Here is a 15040-nt window from a genome sequence, read left to right as displayed (position 1 = left end):
ATGTTGTTTTTGACAAGAATGTGTTTGACACTTTTATTATACTCATAAATGCTCTAGTGTGAATGGGCTCTTAAGGCGGATGAAAAAGATAGGACAAACATCTATACATATACTGTACATCAGCAGGGTGTTACTGAGCAGCTGGCAGACTTTTCTGTCTATGAAAGACGGTGAACATCGGAAGTCTTGAGGCCTTTGAATTTGAGGAGATTCTTCAGAGTATTATGCGGAAACAAAAGAATTTATAAAAGCAATTTTTTAAAAAACTGAACCAAAACTAGAATCTGCATCAGCTCTATCAATTCAAGATAAAATTTACAGGGAGCTGCAGAGTTAACTGCAGAGAGTCTTCCCTTTCTAACAATCAAGGCCAGAATACAGGACCTCAATTGCAGATTTATGCCTAGAATTTTCAAGAGATCAATTTTCTTTTTCTTTTTTTTTTTTTCTTTTTTTTTTGGGGGGGGGGGGGGGGGGGGGATGAAAAGGATCAAACTATCTTAAAGAACTACTATCGATAAACAAATTGTTTTTTTTTCTAAATACTCTATTAGGGTTTACATTACCACTAATACTAGGGGCACTGCATTTATTACCCCAGCTCTCACTGTCTGCTTTAAAATCATCCTTCATTCCTAACACAGTTCACAAATACTTCACTGTGTTCTCCTCAGAGTATGCACAGAGGCTGAGGAAAGTTGAGCAAATCAGATGAGGTAACAGGTACCAAGATGGGCTGGAATATTACTAGCAATCAGGGAGCTGCAGTGGTTTGCAAAAGTATTCAGTCCCCTTGAAGTTTTCCACATTTTGTCATATTACTGCGACAAACATGAGTCAATTTTATTGGAATTTTGCATGAAAGACCAATACAAAGTGGTGTACACGTGAGAAGTGGAACGAAAATCATACATGATTCCAAACATTTATTACAAATAAATAACTGCAAAGTGGTGTGTGCATAATTATTCAGCCCCCTTTTGCAGTCAGTTGCCCATAGACATTGCCTGATGAGTGCTAATGACTAAATAGAGTGCACCTGTGTGTAATCTAATGTAAGTACAAATACAGCTGCTCTGTGACGGCCTCAGAGGTTGTCTAAGAGAATATTGGAAGCAACACCGTGAAGTCCAAAGAGCACACCAGACAGGTCAGGGATAAAGTTATTGAGAAATTTAAAGCAGGCTTGGGCTACAAAAAGATTTCCAAAGCCTTGAACATCCCATGGAGCACTGTTCAAGCGATCATTCAGAAATGGAAGGATTATGGCAAAACTGTAAACCTACCAAGACTAGGCCATCCACCTAAACTCACAGGCCGAACAAGGAGAGCGCTGATCAGAAATGCTGTCAAGAGTCCCATGGTGACTCTGGACGAGCTGCAGAGATCTACAGCTCAGGTGGGGGAATTTGTTCATAGAACAACTATTAGTCGTGCACTGCACAAAGTTGGCCTTTATGGAAAAGTGGCAAGAAGAAAGCCATTGTTAACAGAAAAGCATAATACCAGGTCTGCGGAGCTTACTTCCGCTGCAACGGCCAGCAGTGTGTCTGCGACTTCCGGGTCGGCTGGCCGGCGTTGCTAGAGATTACGTCAGCGGCTCTCCAGCTGGGCTTCAGTCGCGTGAGACACAGGGAGTGAAGGAGGGTGGACGCACACGCTGTCAGCGTCGCACCTCTTATGCGCTTAGGAAGTGTGTCATCTGACAGTCGGTGAGCTGACATGCAGGACTCCACCTCCGAATGCTGATTTGCTGGACAGGATGGGGGCGTGCCTGTTCTCTCACCCCGGGCTTTTCAGCCTCATTCTGTCAGTCTCACGTTGTCTGCTCTAGCTAACACATCCTGTGAAGGCTTCAGACCGTAGTCAGTTTTGTTGTGTGCTTTGATCCGGTAGGACCCCGGGGATTTCACACTAAGCCTAGGCTATATTGATATTGTGTTATTATTATTGACTCCTTGCCTGTTCTCTACTCTGATTTTGCCTAACGATTCTGTACCTCTGCCAATCTGATCTGTTGCCGACCTCTGCCTGAATACTCACCCTGATCTTGCCTGCCGATTTTGTACTTTACCTATCTGATCTGTTGCCGACTCGATTTGTCTGACTATTCTCAGTTTCTGTATTGCAGTATCAGTTCTGCCTTCACTGACAATGTCTATAACTGAACGGCGTTTTCCCTTCTGGGAGTGTCTGTCTGCTGGTGTCCCTCACACACCAGCAGAACGTTACACATAAGAAGTCACGTTTGCAGTTTGTCACAAGCCATGTGGGGGACACAGCAAACATGTGGAAAAAGGTGCTCTGGTCAGATGAGATCAAAATGGAACTTTTTGGCCAAAATGCAAAACGCTATGTGTGGCGGAAAACTAACACTACACATCACTCTGAACACACCATCCCCACTGTCAAATGTGGTGGCAGCATCATGCACTGGGGGTGCTTCTCTTCAGCAGGGACAGAGAAGCTGGTCAGAGTTGATGGGAAGATGGATGGAGCCAAATACAGGGCAATCTTGGAAGAAAACCTCTTGGAGTCTGCAAAAGACTTGAGACTGGGGTGGAGGTTCACCTTCCAGCAGGACAACGGCCCTAAACATAAAGCCAGGGCAACAATGGAATGGTTTAAAACAAAACCTATCCATGTGTTAGACTGGCCCAGTCAAAGTCCAGATCTAAATCCAATCGCGAATCTGTGGCAAGATCTGAAAACTGCTGTTCACAAATGCTGTCCATCTAATCTGACTAAGCTGGAGCTGTATTGCAAAGAATGGGCAAGGATTTCAGTCTCTAGATGTGCAAAGCTGGTAGAGACATACCCTTAAAGACTGGCAGCTGTAATTGCAGCAAAACGTGGTTCTACAAAGTATTGATTTAGGGGGCTGAATAATTACGCACACCCCACTTTGCAGTTTATTTTTTTTTAAATGTTTGGAATCCTGTATGATTTTCGTTCCACTTTTCACATGTACACCACTTTGTATTGGTCTTTCACGTGGAATTCCAATTTAATTGATTCATGTTTGTGGCAGTAATATAACAAAATGTGGAAAACTTCAAGGGGGCCGAATACTTTTGCAAACCACTGTATATACACCACTCCTGACTGACTGTTTATGATGTTACATATCTGGCTCTGGCTGCCTCCTGTAACATCCTCTGGCTGCTCTATGCTGGGAGGGGGGGGGGGCACCTTGATTAAGATATACTGCTAATGCCTTTCTGGACAGCCAGATAAGAGAAGAAAATAAACACTCATTTCTGCAAATCTAACCCCCTTACCACCTGAATAATTGAAATTGTGAATGTGGCGAACATTACGGAAAGTCGTACGCAATCGCCAATGATTTTCGTATGGTCGTGCACAATTCCTGTCAGTCATGTGTAAATGTACAATAGATGTCTTTTCCACTCTCTTCTTACTGAGAGCAACAGCCCCTCACCCCCACATCCTGTGTCAGGTCAGGAAAGAATTTCACACGTAGCTGGTGAAATAGGTGTTACAAGCTGGGAACAAATGGTGACCATTTCCTGCTTCAGCTTTCCCCCAAGCCAGCTCAAACTGGCTGAGGCCAAAAGTTCCCTCCAAGCTCATAGACACAAACAAAGGGAACATTAATTTATTAATAATTCAAAATAGGTTTGGCACAGCAAGACAAAAATTACATTCTCTGATACCTAGGAAACAGTTCTGTCATTCACCTGAATTATAATTTTCTAGCTATCAGGAATCAATAGAGAAACCACCTTATCCGGCCTGTGTAGAGCGAATGCAATAGAATAGGCATGTATAGCCTCGTTTGATACAGGGTCGCAAGCCGCTTATAAATATATTCTCGGATTTGTGATCCGCCAATCTGGGGCGGAGTTACACAGGTTATTAATAATCGGTACATTTCTTGCTCTGAGTCTGGGGGGCGGCAACCTGCTGATTAGGAGGTAAACCCGCCTTAAACACACCAACTTTCCAGGTAGTGACAGCCCCAAGACTCAGGTCCTATAAAAGTGGGGCGGGACCAAACCTGCCCAGTTCTCCAAATTTCATCGACCAGGAAAGTCCAGACATGCGTTCCACGGAGAACCGCAGCATGCTGTGTGTTCAAAAGACTCTTAACCTGAATGCCTACCTTTAAACTGGACTATTTTTCTTCATTCTTCAAATGGACTGCTCAGCTAACTAAGTAAGAATTTTCTGATTTTATTCCTTTTTATTTTTAAAGAGAATCTGTATTGTTAAAATCGCACAAAAGTAAACATACTAGTGCGTTAGGGAACATCTCCTATTCCCCTCTGTCACAATTTCGCCGCTCCCCGCCGCATTAAAAGTGGTTAAAAACAATTTTAAAAAGTTTGTTTATAAACAAACAAAATGGCCACCAAAACAGGAAGTAGGTTGATGTACAGTATGTCCACACATGGAAAATACATCCATACACAAGCAGGTTGTATACAGCCTTCCTTTTGAATCTCAAGAGATCATTTGTGTGTTTCTTTCCCCCCTGAGGGGGGAGTGCATAGCAGAACCACAACACTGAAGAACTTGGCAGCCTTCCAGACACAGGCTGACAAGTCTGACAAGGGAAAGATACATTGATTTATTACAGAGACTGTGATAGTACAAAGTGCTGCAGTAAGCCAGAACACATTAGAATAGCTTTTGGAACTTGTAGGATGATAAAAAACAGGATGCAATTTTTGTTACGGAGTCTCTTTAAGCTCTGTGTATATATGTTAATTGGTTTATATAACTGTATGTAATGCATTTTTATTAAACGTTTAAAAATCGTTTAGCTGTTATGACCTGTTGCTGAACATACACAATCGTACCTATTCCCCTGAAATCGCTACCCTGTGTTTAATAGAAGTATACATTTATAACCCGTATGCGAGAACCCGGCCCAGATATAACGATCTGACCCAGGTTCCTGCATACTGCTAAGGGTTAATAGAGCGTTCTCGAAGTCCTGGTATAATTACAGTAGCGGGCTGTGTAACTCGCTTGGTGGCAGATCTTTGAATTGTATGTGTGAGGTGAATCCGTTGGCATCCGAACACTCCCTTCGCGAGTCAGTTCATCAAATTGCGAACGCGGGTTACCCTTCGTGATGAATAAATGACCGTGTGAGGATTTCTGACGCTGATCGATTTACTCCATCCGCAGACCGGCCCTGCGGTCTGTGACAGTGAAATTGTGTGAAAATTGTGGGTAAACATTTTCCGGGGTCCCAGCAAGACACTTTCTTGCCATTTCAGCTGGGTTATCATAGCGTGTTCCGGGTCCATTCCACGTAGCTGAGCTGCTGCGCCTTTTCTAAAAGTGTCAAACTGGTCCTCCTCTCGGTGCAACAGCTGCATAACCCATGCCATAGCCTGCTCCTTCTCCGGTGAGACATCATCAGTACGTTTACGTTTTCTAGAAGAAACTCAGTAGTCTGGCACCACAGGCGTGGAGGTACTTATTTTTTGGTGGGGAGGTTAACATTGTGAATTCAGGGGCTCTGCGTGTTCTCAAATACAACTTCAAACACACAGCTCCCCATCCCCATAGGGGACTCTCAGGACTGAGCAACTGACAGTCACTAAGTGCTTTAGAAAATTTAAAAAAAAAAAAAACCTCTTTAGGCCTGGAACCCACTGAAAACCGCAAACGCAAAACGCAACAGCTAGCGTTTTGTCTGAGCGGTTTGCAAGCGGATTCATGCGCGTTTTTGGTCGTGTTTTGCAACATTGTATTTTTTTCCCCAGCGGGTGCCTAGCGTTTTGCGTTTTTATCCGAATTGGTCCTGTGAATTATTTTTCATTTTGTTACAGTGTGCTGAACCGCAAAACGCTAGCAAAACCGCTCAGTTTAGGTTTTGCTGAGCGTTTCCGCTAGCGGTTCAATACTTTACATTGAAGCGCTAACGCTCCCAAAATGCTGCATGTCCTGCGTTTGCGTTTCTGAGAAACGCCAACGCTCCTGTGGAAGTTGCCCCATCCAATAACATTAGCCCAGCGTTTTGGCAAACTGCTAGCGTATCGCAGTGCTGCCAAAACGCTGCCAAAAGCGCTCCTGTGGGTTCCAGCCCTTAGTCCTGACATCACAACCCCACAGCATTTTCTACATTTAGGGGCTGCCAATTAGATAGCCAGGCTGAGGTATCCCCACTATACATAGCTAGGCACAGGTGTCCACCATATAGGTGGCAGCCATTACTCACCTCCCCTGCTCCATGGTCATACTGTCTGATCAGTGAGGGGTGAAGACCTATGACCGCTCTATTCCCAACTCCCGGGTGCATGCTATCATGGGGTGCACGGGTAGTGCATAAAGTAGGCAATGCAAATCCAACGCAGCATCAGGCTGTAGGCCTTGTTTCCATCTGTGCGTTTCTGTCTGCTTTTCAGCAACATGTATCAATCTGTAACCCTGACATGCTGATAAAACGGACAGTAGTGGATAGAGGCACACTAAGGCCCTGTTCAGACTGTCAGCGTTTGTAGAACACGTATAAATTCAAAGAAACGCAAGTTGAAAAACGCATGTCGTTTTCTATTGCGTTTTGCACACACACGTGACCCGGGGAAAAAAAAAATCATGGGAACCGCAGAGGGAAACGTACGCTAAAACGCAATAGTACGCGTTTTTGATACGCATCCATAGACTTTCATTGCGTCTGTTTCTGTGCGTGACTCACAGAACTGCGTGCAGCAATGCGGATGAGAAATGTATGCGTCTCATACGCATACATGTGAACGAGGCCATTAGAAAGCATTAGTAGCCGTTTCTATGCGTAAAATCTTTCTGTATGCACTCTGTAAAAAACGGCTAGGAACGCACATAGTCTGAACAGGGCCTAAGCAAAAAACAACCTAAACAGGGAACTGAGGTCCGCAAAGAAGTGCTACGCGGAAAAGCTGGAACAGAACCTCTCCTCAATCGACTCACGTGCTGTGTGGAAAGGGCTTAAGGCTGCCACCAACTACAAGCCTCCCCCTCAGCATGCTACACCCAGCACTGAGCTGGCCGAGTCTCAGCACTTCTACTGCAGATTCGAGAACCAGCCAACACCTGCAGGACTCCCACAGCTGCCTGCACAATCCTCTGACATTGACGCCCTGGGCCCGAACCCGCCCCCACCGTCAGTGAGGGAGGCGGATGTACTGAAACACTTGCTAAGGCTAAATGCTAGGAAAGCCTCTGGTCCGGATGGATTGTCACCAGCCTGCCTGAAAACTTGCGCTGGTCAGCTTGCTCCCACCCTCTTTTCCATCTTCACGAGGTCCCTCCAGGGAGGCAAAGTACCCGCGTGCTTCAAGAGGTCCACCATTATCCCTGTCCCCAAAAAGCAGGGAACCCTTGACCTCAATCACCTGGACAGACCAGACTCCTACGCCAGGATCCTCCTACTGGACTTCAGCTCAGCATTCAATACCATCAGCCCCAAAATACTTCAAGACAATCTTGCCGCAATAGGAGTCCATCCCACCCTACGCCTGTGGATCACGGACTTCCTCACCAACAGGTCCCAGGTTGTTAGGCTGGGCACTATCTCTTCACAATCTAGGATCACCAACACAGCAGCCCCACAAGGCTGCGTCCTGTTGCCGCTTCTATTCTCTCTGTATACGAACCACTGCAAATCCACGTCAGACTCTGTAAAAGTAATCAAATTCGCTGATGACACGACCATTGTCAGTCTCATCACCAATAATGATGAGGGAGTACCGCCACCAGGTTGAAGATGTCTGTCACTGGTGCAGAGAGAACCGATTGGTCCTCAACACAGCGAAAACTGTGGAGATGATTGATTTCAGGAGATGCGCCTCCACCCCGCCCCTAATCTGCATCGATGGCAAGATGGTGGAAAGAGTCTCCAGCATCCTCCTTCTGGGCACAACCATCTCCAATGACCTGAAGTGGAAGGCCAACACTGCCTCTGTAAGAAATCACCTTTTGCTCCGGCACCAGCAACTCATTAGTAAGAGCTGCAAACACGACTCTCATCACAGCAACAGCATCAGGCGTCTTCAGAGTTAGAAGTTTATTCAGTCAACAAATATACAGTACAGTTCGTTACATCTTAGCAAAGCAAGTGTTCTTGAAGTCCATTTGCGTTACAAGCTCTTGACTAATATTCCTCATGAATGTAAGTCAGTTATCTTCTTTCTATACTAAGTTACGTTTAAACTAAGTATATACAGCATACAAGATAGAGAATACAAGATAAACTAACGAGACATAAATAAATATATGTAAAGATTAAGACCAGCGGTGACAGGGACAGAAAAGAGTGCCTCTCTGTAAACCGGCTGTTGGTTTTATACGAACCAGAAAGAGTTAAATGTGACCTCATCTGAGCCGTCCCCCCAAAACGTACCATTGGCTCAGACCCCTCGTGGTGTCATAATACCCACCTACTTGATTAATATTCTATGAGCCCCTTGTCCTAGTTGCAGGAATGTTATGTTTTGTAAATATGGCCTATGTTTGTTCCTGTAGTCCATTTGTCTGGGGCAGTGTAGGCCTAAGACCTTGGACTAGGAACATCTTCTCAGTATCTGCTTGCATCATCTGCTTCAAGCAGACACTGAGATGCTTCTGCTTGCATCACGAGAAACTCTACTTAAACTCTACTCTGCGAACAAGCCTTTTACCTAAAACTCAGTCCAAATAACTGAGGCCTGCTTATAATACTTAAATTATAACAGCCTCCACACAGAGGAAAGCCCAACAGACTTTTCTTTCTCCGCCAACTAAAAAAGTTTGGTATGGCTTTGGATCTTGGCATGATGTCTAGCTTTTTGAGGTGCTTTTGGTCTACTTCTCTGTGTCAGCTCCTATTTAAGTGATTTCTTGATTGAAACAGGTGTGGCAGTAATCAGGCCTGGGGGTGACTACATAAATTGAACTCAGGTGTGATAAACCACAGTTCAGTTATTTTTATAACAAGGGGGGGCAATCACTTTTTCACACAGGGCCATGTAGATGTGGAGTTTTTTTTTCTCACTAAATAATAAAAACCATCATTTAAAACTGCATTTTGTGTTCAATTATGTTATCTTTGACTAATAGTTAACGGTTTTTGATGAGCAGAAACATTTTAGTGTGACAAACATGCAAAAGAATAAGAAATCAGGAATGGGGCAAATAGTTTTTCACATCACTGTAGGTCTCTTTATAATTTTTTTCACAATATCCAGAAGTGTTGACTGCAATGTTAGACATTTCTGGCCTGCATGATTTGTTTACGGACAGAGGATATATTGCCATATGTCAGCTATGTGGTATGCTTACTCTCCACAGACAGTTTCAACACATCAACAGACCTCTAGAGTGGGTTAAAGTGAACCGAGCACCATTTTTAGCACCCAGGGGATCTCAATAACACATGAAAAATGCATGCCAACTATATGTCTCATTAAAATCAATACACTTCCATTTACCTTTTTATTTTACAATCAAAGTAGTTTTAATAGCCTACTTCAGCAGACCTGCCTGTATGTCCCCAGGCCCAGAGATTTCAGGAGGTGAATTGTTTTATTGTAGTCATTACTAAGAAGTAAACAATACCTTTTCCTCAACAGAGGGGGTGGGTAATTAGGACAGTTTCTTCAAAGAAATTATCTAGAGTGAATGTGTCAATATAGCCTCTTTGACTTCTATAAATAAGGACTGTAAGAAGGGGAGGGGGGAACATGGCAGCTTCTATGCCAGGAGAAATTCCTTTGAAAGAAAGGGTGCTTAGTTCCCTTTAAGTGTATCCGATAGCAACTCATATGATACCTGTTCCCAGGGGCGTAACTAGGTCCCACTGGGTCCCCCTTCAGAAATTCTGAGCAGACCCCCCCCCCCGGGGTCCGCTCGGGACAGTTTCTTAAGGGGCTGGAGGGGTCGCAGCATGAGGGGAAAGCCATGCTGCACTTCGGCGGGGAGGGGGGATGGTCCTCCTCCCCCCCCCCCCCTTACCTCGGGCTCTGCACTCCCCTCCAGCATCAATACGTTTGTGTGTGCAGCAGCGGCAGATGCATACCTTCCGTGCGCTCCAGCGTGGACATGTCTCCCTCTAGTTTCTGACGCGACTTCCTGTTTATACAGGAAGTCGCGTCAGATGCTAGAGAGAGGAACGTCCACGCTGGAGCGCACGGAAGGTATGTATCTGCCGCTGCACAAACAAACGTATTGACGCTGGAGGGGAGAGCCCAAGGTGAGGGGGGGGGGGGCTCTCCCCGCCGAAGTGCAGCATGGCTTTCCCCTCATGCTGCGACCCCTTCCAGCCCCCTAAAACAGCCCTGAGTGGGCTCCAGGCTGGGGGCTGGCGGGGGCAGGGGCTGCAGGCCCTATTGTTACGCCAGTGCCTGTTCCAGTTGGTTTCACTGTTCGGAACTGCTACTAATAGCTTATACTGCAGATACTTGAAATGTCCGGTCAGTGTAATAAAATAGGGCAAACATAAATAAATAATGCAGGTGTGATGCTTTGGTGATTAGAGTCCTAATAACCCCCCCCCCCCTTCCCCCAAACCTCCACTGAATTGTAAGTACACACAGCTCATTAAAATGTTGAGTACTATATTGAAATGTTGTGTAATATTTATCATACCGTATTTATAAATATTTCATTTTTTCAAGCATGTCCAAGAAAATCCAAGGTGGCTCCGTGGTGGAGATGCAAGGAGATGAGATGACCAGAGTTATTTGGGACCTGATTAAAGTGCAGCTCATTTTCCCCTATGTAAATTTGGATCTGCACAGGTAAATTAAGTGGTTATGGGACTCTACATTAGCTAATGGTTAAGGACAGCCATAGATACAAATGTGCAGAGGTCAGTACTGGGTGGAGTTTTGTCAAGTTATTTATTCATGAGCAAGTAGATGGAATACAACAATCTTGTTTTCTTTACAGATGATGCAATTTTTTTTTGGTAGACTTAACACTCAATATGGTAACAAAAAAGGCCTTGACAGTATGGCTATATGGAAAGACAAATGCCAGATTACGTTTAATTTTTGAGAAATGTATGTTCTTGCATTCTGGCCATGCCATTAAACCGCACCATATATACTAACATAAATACCAAGGTATGAGCAGCACAAACCAAATTATATGCAATTTTATGCAAAGCATGCACGCAGCACTGGAGATCCCCAGTCTCCATAATATAATAAATATATAAATAAATACATAGGGGCTGCAGCACACATACAGAGGGGCTGCAGCACACAACAGGAAGCCAGTGACGGTGGCTCTTGGTCTCCTGCGAGCGTGCATAACCACGCCCACCTCTAGCACAGTTAAAGTGAGTGTCCAAGCTGATAAAAAAAAAAATCCACTTACCTGGGGCTTCCTCCAGCCCGTGGCAGTCGTCCTTTGCCCTTGCCGCAGCTCCGGAGGCTCCCGGTCTTCTCCCCTGGCCGGGAGCTGCGGTGACGGCACAGGACGGCTGCCACGGGCTGGAGGAAGCCCCAGGTAATTGGATTTTTTTTTTATCAGCTTGGATGTTTCCTTTAAAGGGAACCTAAACTGAGAGGGATATGGATGTTTCCTTTTTAACAATACCAGTTCCTTGTCCTGCTGATCTCTTTAGCTGCAGCAGTGGCTGAATCATACACCTGAAACAAGCATGCAGTTAATCCAGTCTGACTTCAGTCAGAGCACCTGATCTGTATGCCTGTTGAGGGGCTGTGGCTGAAAGTATTAGAGACACAGGATCGTCAGGAGAGTCAGGCAACTGGTATTATTTTAAAAGGAAAAATCCACATGCTTCTCAGTTTAGGTTCCCTTTAAGCATATAAATGAGCGGATTGCACATGTTCATTCAGTAGCGAGTAAAAAGGTGGGGGCTTTTCTGTCTTTTTGCCCTTTAAAATCTCCTAGTGGTTATAGTGCTTCAGTATGAGCTGTCTGGGACTGGGTACTCAGCAGTGCTGGTCCAAGTCCTATCCCATACTCTCATACAGCTATATCAATCCATGCCATACACTGAAAATCCAAATCAGCTGTATGCATGTTAGATTGGTGTGGTTTTGTAAAATACCTTCTCTTTTAAGAAGGTAAAATTATATTTAGTAAAGGAGACTGTGACAGTGTGGTAATGTAACACCTGTCAGGAGTCCAAGCTAAACATATCATGTGATGTCACTACTAGAACTTTTATGGGCATTTTGTGACGATCTGATCGTAGGACATTTCAAATGACTTTTATTTTTGCAGAAGAATCCCTTTAACGTAAACGCCAAGAGATTGGGCATAGTGGTTTACTATATCACAAGTTTACTGCTATATATCGGCAATTGTCATACTCTGGCACATAAAATATACCATAGTACTGGTTTCTTAATTCAGTCAATAATTGGGAATCATTTTTTCTTTACAATGCTTCAGCAATTGACAGACAGTGTCAGTGTTGTCAACCGTCCGTCCAGATAGGTGCAGTCCGTCTTAGGCCCGGTTCACACTTGCGTTTGCAGCCCGAAACTGTCAGTCGAAACGGATCCGTTGAAGTGCGTTCCGGTCCGTCTCCCTTCCGGTTCCGTTCAGTTTCTGTTCCGTTTGTATCCGGTTTGTCATACGTTTTGCATACGTTTTTAGATAAGTTTCGGTTTTTTAAAGCGATATATACCTGGGGTCTGGAAGGTGTGGAAATGCACTGTGGTTATTATTGGAGAGAGTCTGCTGTGTGGACGTCGTCATTGGAGACAGAGACTGCTGTGTGGACCATGGATCCAGTGTATTTATACAGCTTCTGGCTTGGAATAGCATTGTTCCTGATATTTACTTGTACAAGCAGGTCCTCTATGCTGTATGGTCTGATCTCTGCCATCTTCTCCAAATAATCGAGCAGGAACTGGGAGGAATCCCAGTCAAACCCTGCTGGGCACGTGTCAGCAAACAAAGATGGCCGCTGTACCATAGGAAGCATACAGGAAGAGGGCTAGAAAGGTCCGTTTTTATAGGCAGTGTGTCGTCAACTTCCGTTTTCCATTAGTTCCTATTGAGCTGCAAAATCTTCCGGATCAGTTCCGCAGGGCACAACGTTCAGGAAAAATGGGGTCTGCAGCATTTTTCCGTACCGGCCGCCGGAACGTAAAATCCGGACGGAAACTGATCCGGTGGGACGACGAATGTGTACGGACCCATAGGTTATCATTGGATCCAATATTGTCCGTTCCGTTTGTACAGTATACGATTTGGTCCGGAAAAAAACGCAAATGTGAACCGGGCCTTAATCACCTCAATTTTCACATGTCCGTACTGCCCGTCTCACGTGTACATCTAAAAAAGTTTATTTTGCTAGCTTCTTTTGTGTACACGCGTAGCGCACACCATGACTATGCAGCAAGTCCCGGGAAGCCACAGCAAGAAGCATCGGGCTGCCTCCTCCCTCCTCTAATTTAGTAGCCTTCTCTTTTCGGTCGGCGAGTCTCTCCAGCCAATCTCAGTGACAGAGACCACTGAGTTATCCCGTCCACAGAGCCCTGGCATCCAGTTCCCAGCCAGCAAATAGAGGAGACAGCTCACCTGTACTGCAGTGCAATCCTCCTTCTGCCTTTGCTGCTCACAGCTGGAGCCTATCAGCAGATAAGTACTTTTTCTTCCAGCTGCTGCATTAATCCACACTCCTGTCACCCATGAGGCAGCGGATGTAGTGATCATGGATGGGAACAGGGCAGCGTTTTTCCAGGTAGGGCTGAGGGAAGGGGGAGGAGGATTAGTTTACACTAGTATATGCCAGTGAATACAAGAATACCTCAGATAAAGCCTTGCATTTGCAGAGGAAACATGCTCATGTAAGCTATAAAGTCAGTGTTCATATTATGTTTTACAAGAACTGAGAAGATAAAATACATGTAACCTTTATTACAGAGCTGCCAAGCAGCTTTTTCACTAGGTTCTGTTGCAATACATTGGAATTGTTTAGAAATATTTTGGCAAATTGTGCATAGTACATAGCACAACTGTATTATGAAGACAAGAGGCATATCTACTAATATATAGCACATGCCCTGTGTGCTACACGTGTCACACTAGCTTAGCTATACACTATTTACCACCATTTCCCCATATGCGCACACACTGCTGTGCATGCTCCCCCACAAGACACTGGCTTATCATCCCTCCTGAAAATCTCCTGTGTTGTCCTATCCAACCAAGTAGTGGATCTGTGGAGACACTGATTAGATATGGATCAGAGAATGCGAGGCACAAGAGACAGACAGAAGCAGCAGTATAAAATGTGGCAGCATATGATCAGCTGGGATCCATACACGCATGTGATCAGCAGGGATCCATACACACGGCGTACAAATGTCTGTACAGACAGGTGTTGAGCGACTGTTTGTGCGATTGTTTGTTTGTGTGGACACGGCAAGAGACAAAGACTTTCAGCAGACTCTGCAGACACTGCTTTGTTTAAGTGATTCAACTGCTGCACTATAGGATAAATAGGCGCCCAGAGAATGATAAAATGAATTAAAAACAATGAAATAAGGTTTGATGTTACTTACCTCAATGGAGACAAATTCATATAAATTGAACTTTAATAACACTGGCAATGCGTTTCGTGGGTCCCTGCCCTCGTCCTCAGGCCAAATAAAGTGCCTCACTGTTAAGAGCCAAAGATTTGAGCGCCTTTCTGTTTGTCCTTGTAAACACGGCAAGAGACAAAGACTGTCAGTAGACTGTCTGCAGACACAGCCATGTTTGAGCTATTCAACTGGTGAATCTCTTGTGACTTTTGTCTCGCCAACCGTCGCTTAGTCTGTTGGTGTCCTATCGTGTGTACGAAAGTCTTCTACAGACAGCAGAGTCACTACCATAGTACTACTACTATATGAGGTCTGTGGCAGACAGCTTCCTTTGTGTCTTCACTCTTTCTCTTGTCACATGCGTACAACTGTTGCGATCGCGAATTGTCGCTGCCATAAATATGCTGTTGTCTCTTGCCTGTTTGTCACTGCCTCACAGCTACAGACAAATGTATGCCGTGTGTATGGGCCTTTAGCGTGGGGGTTGCAGGAGGACTGGGAACAAGACAGTGAGCCTGATTCACTATTCGGTG

At 44.9% G+C, this 15040-nt stretch overlaps 1 protein-coding gene across 3 annotated transcripts in view; it reads left to right on the top strand.

Moving 5' to 3' along the window:
- IDH1 (isocitrate dehydrogenase (NADP(+)) 1) overlaps positions 1–15040 on the top strand; it is a 270398-nt gene that overhangs the window by 54835 nt on the left and 200523 nt on the right. For 2 of the 3 annotated variants that reach the window (XM_068244941.1, XM_068244942.1), the window contains exon 2: positions 10611–10733. The exons of the other annotated variant lie outside the window; for it this stretch is intronic. In XM_068244941.1, the coding sequence (XP_068101042.1) occupies positions 10612–10733 (122 nt within the window). In that variant the 5' untranslated portion in view covers position 10611. The remainder of the gene's footprint in view (positions 1–10610; positions 10734–15040) is intronic. 3 annotated transcript variants of the gene reach the window in all.

Source organism: Hyperolius riggenbachi, chromosome 7, assembly GCF_040937935.1.
Source record: "Hyperolius riggenbachi isolate aHypRig1 chromosome 7, aHypRig1.pri, whole genome shotgun sequence".
Classification (NCBI taxonomy): Eukaryota; Metazoa; Chordata; class Amphibia; order Anura; family Hyperoliidae; genus Hyperolius; species Hyperolius riggenbachi.
This window is presented reverse-complemented; position numbering and strand designations above follow the sequence as displayed.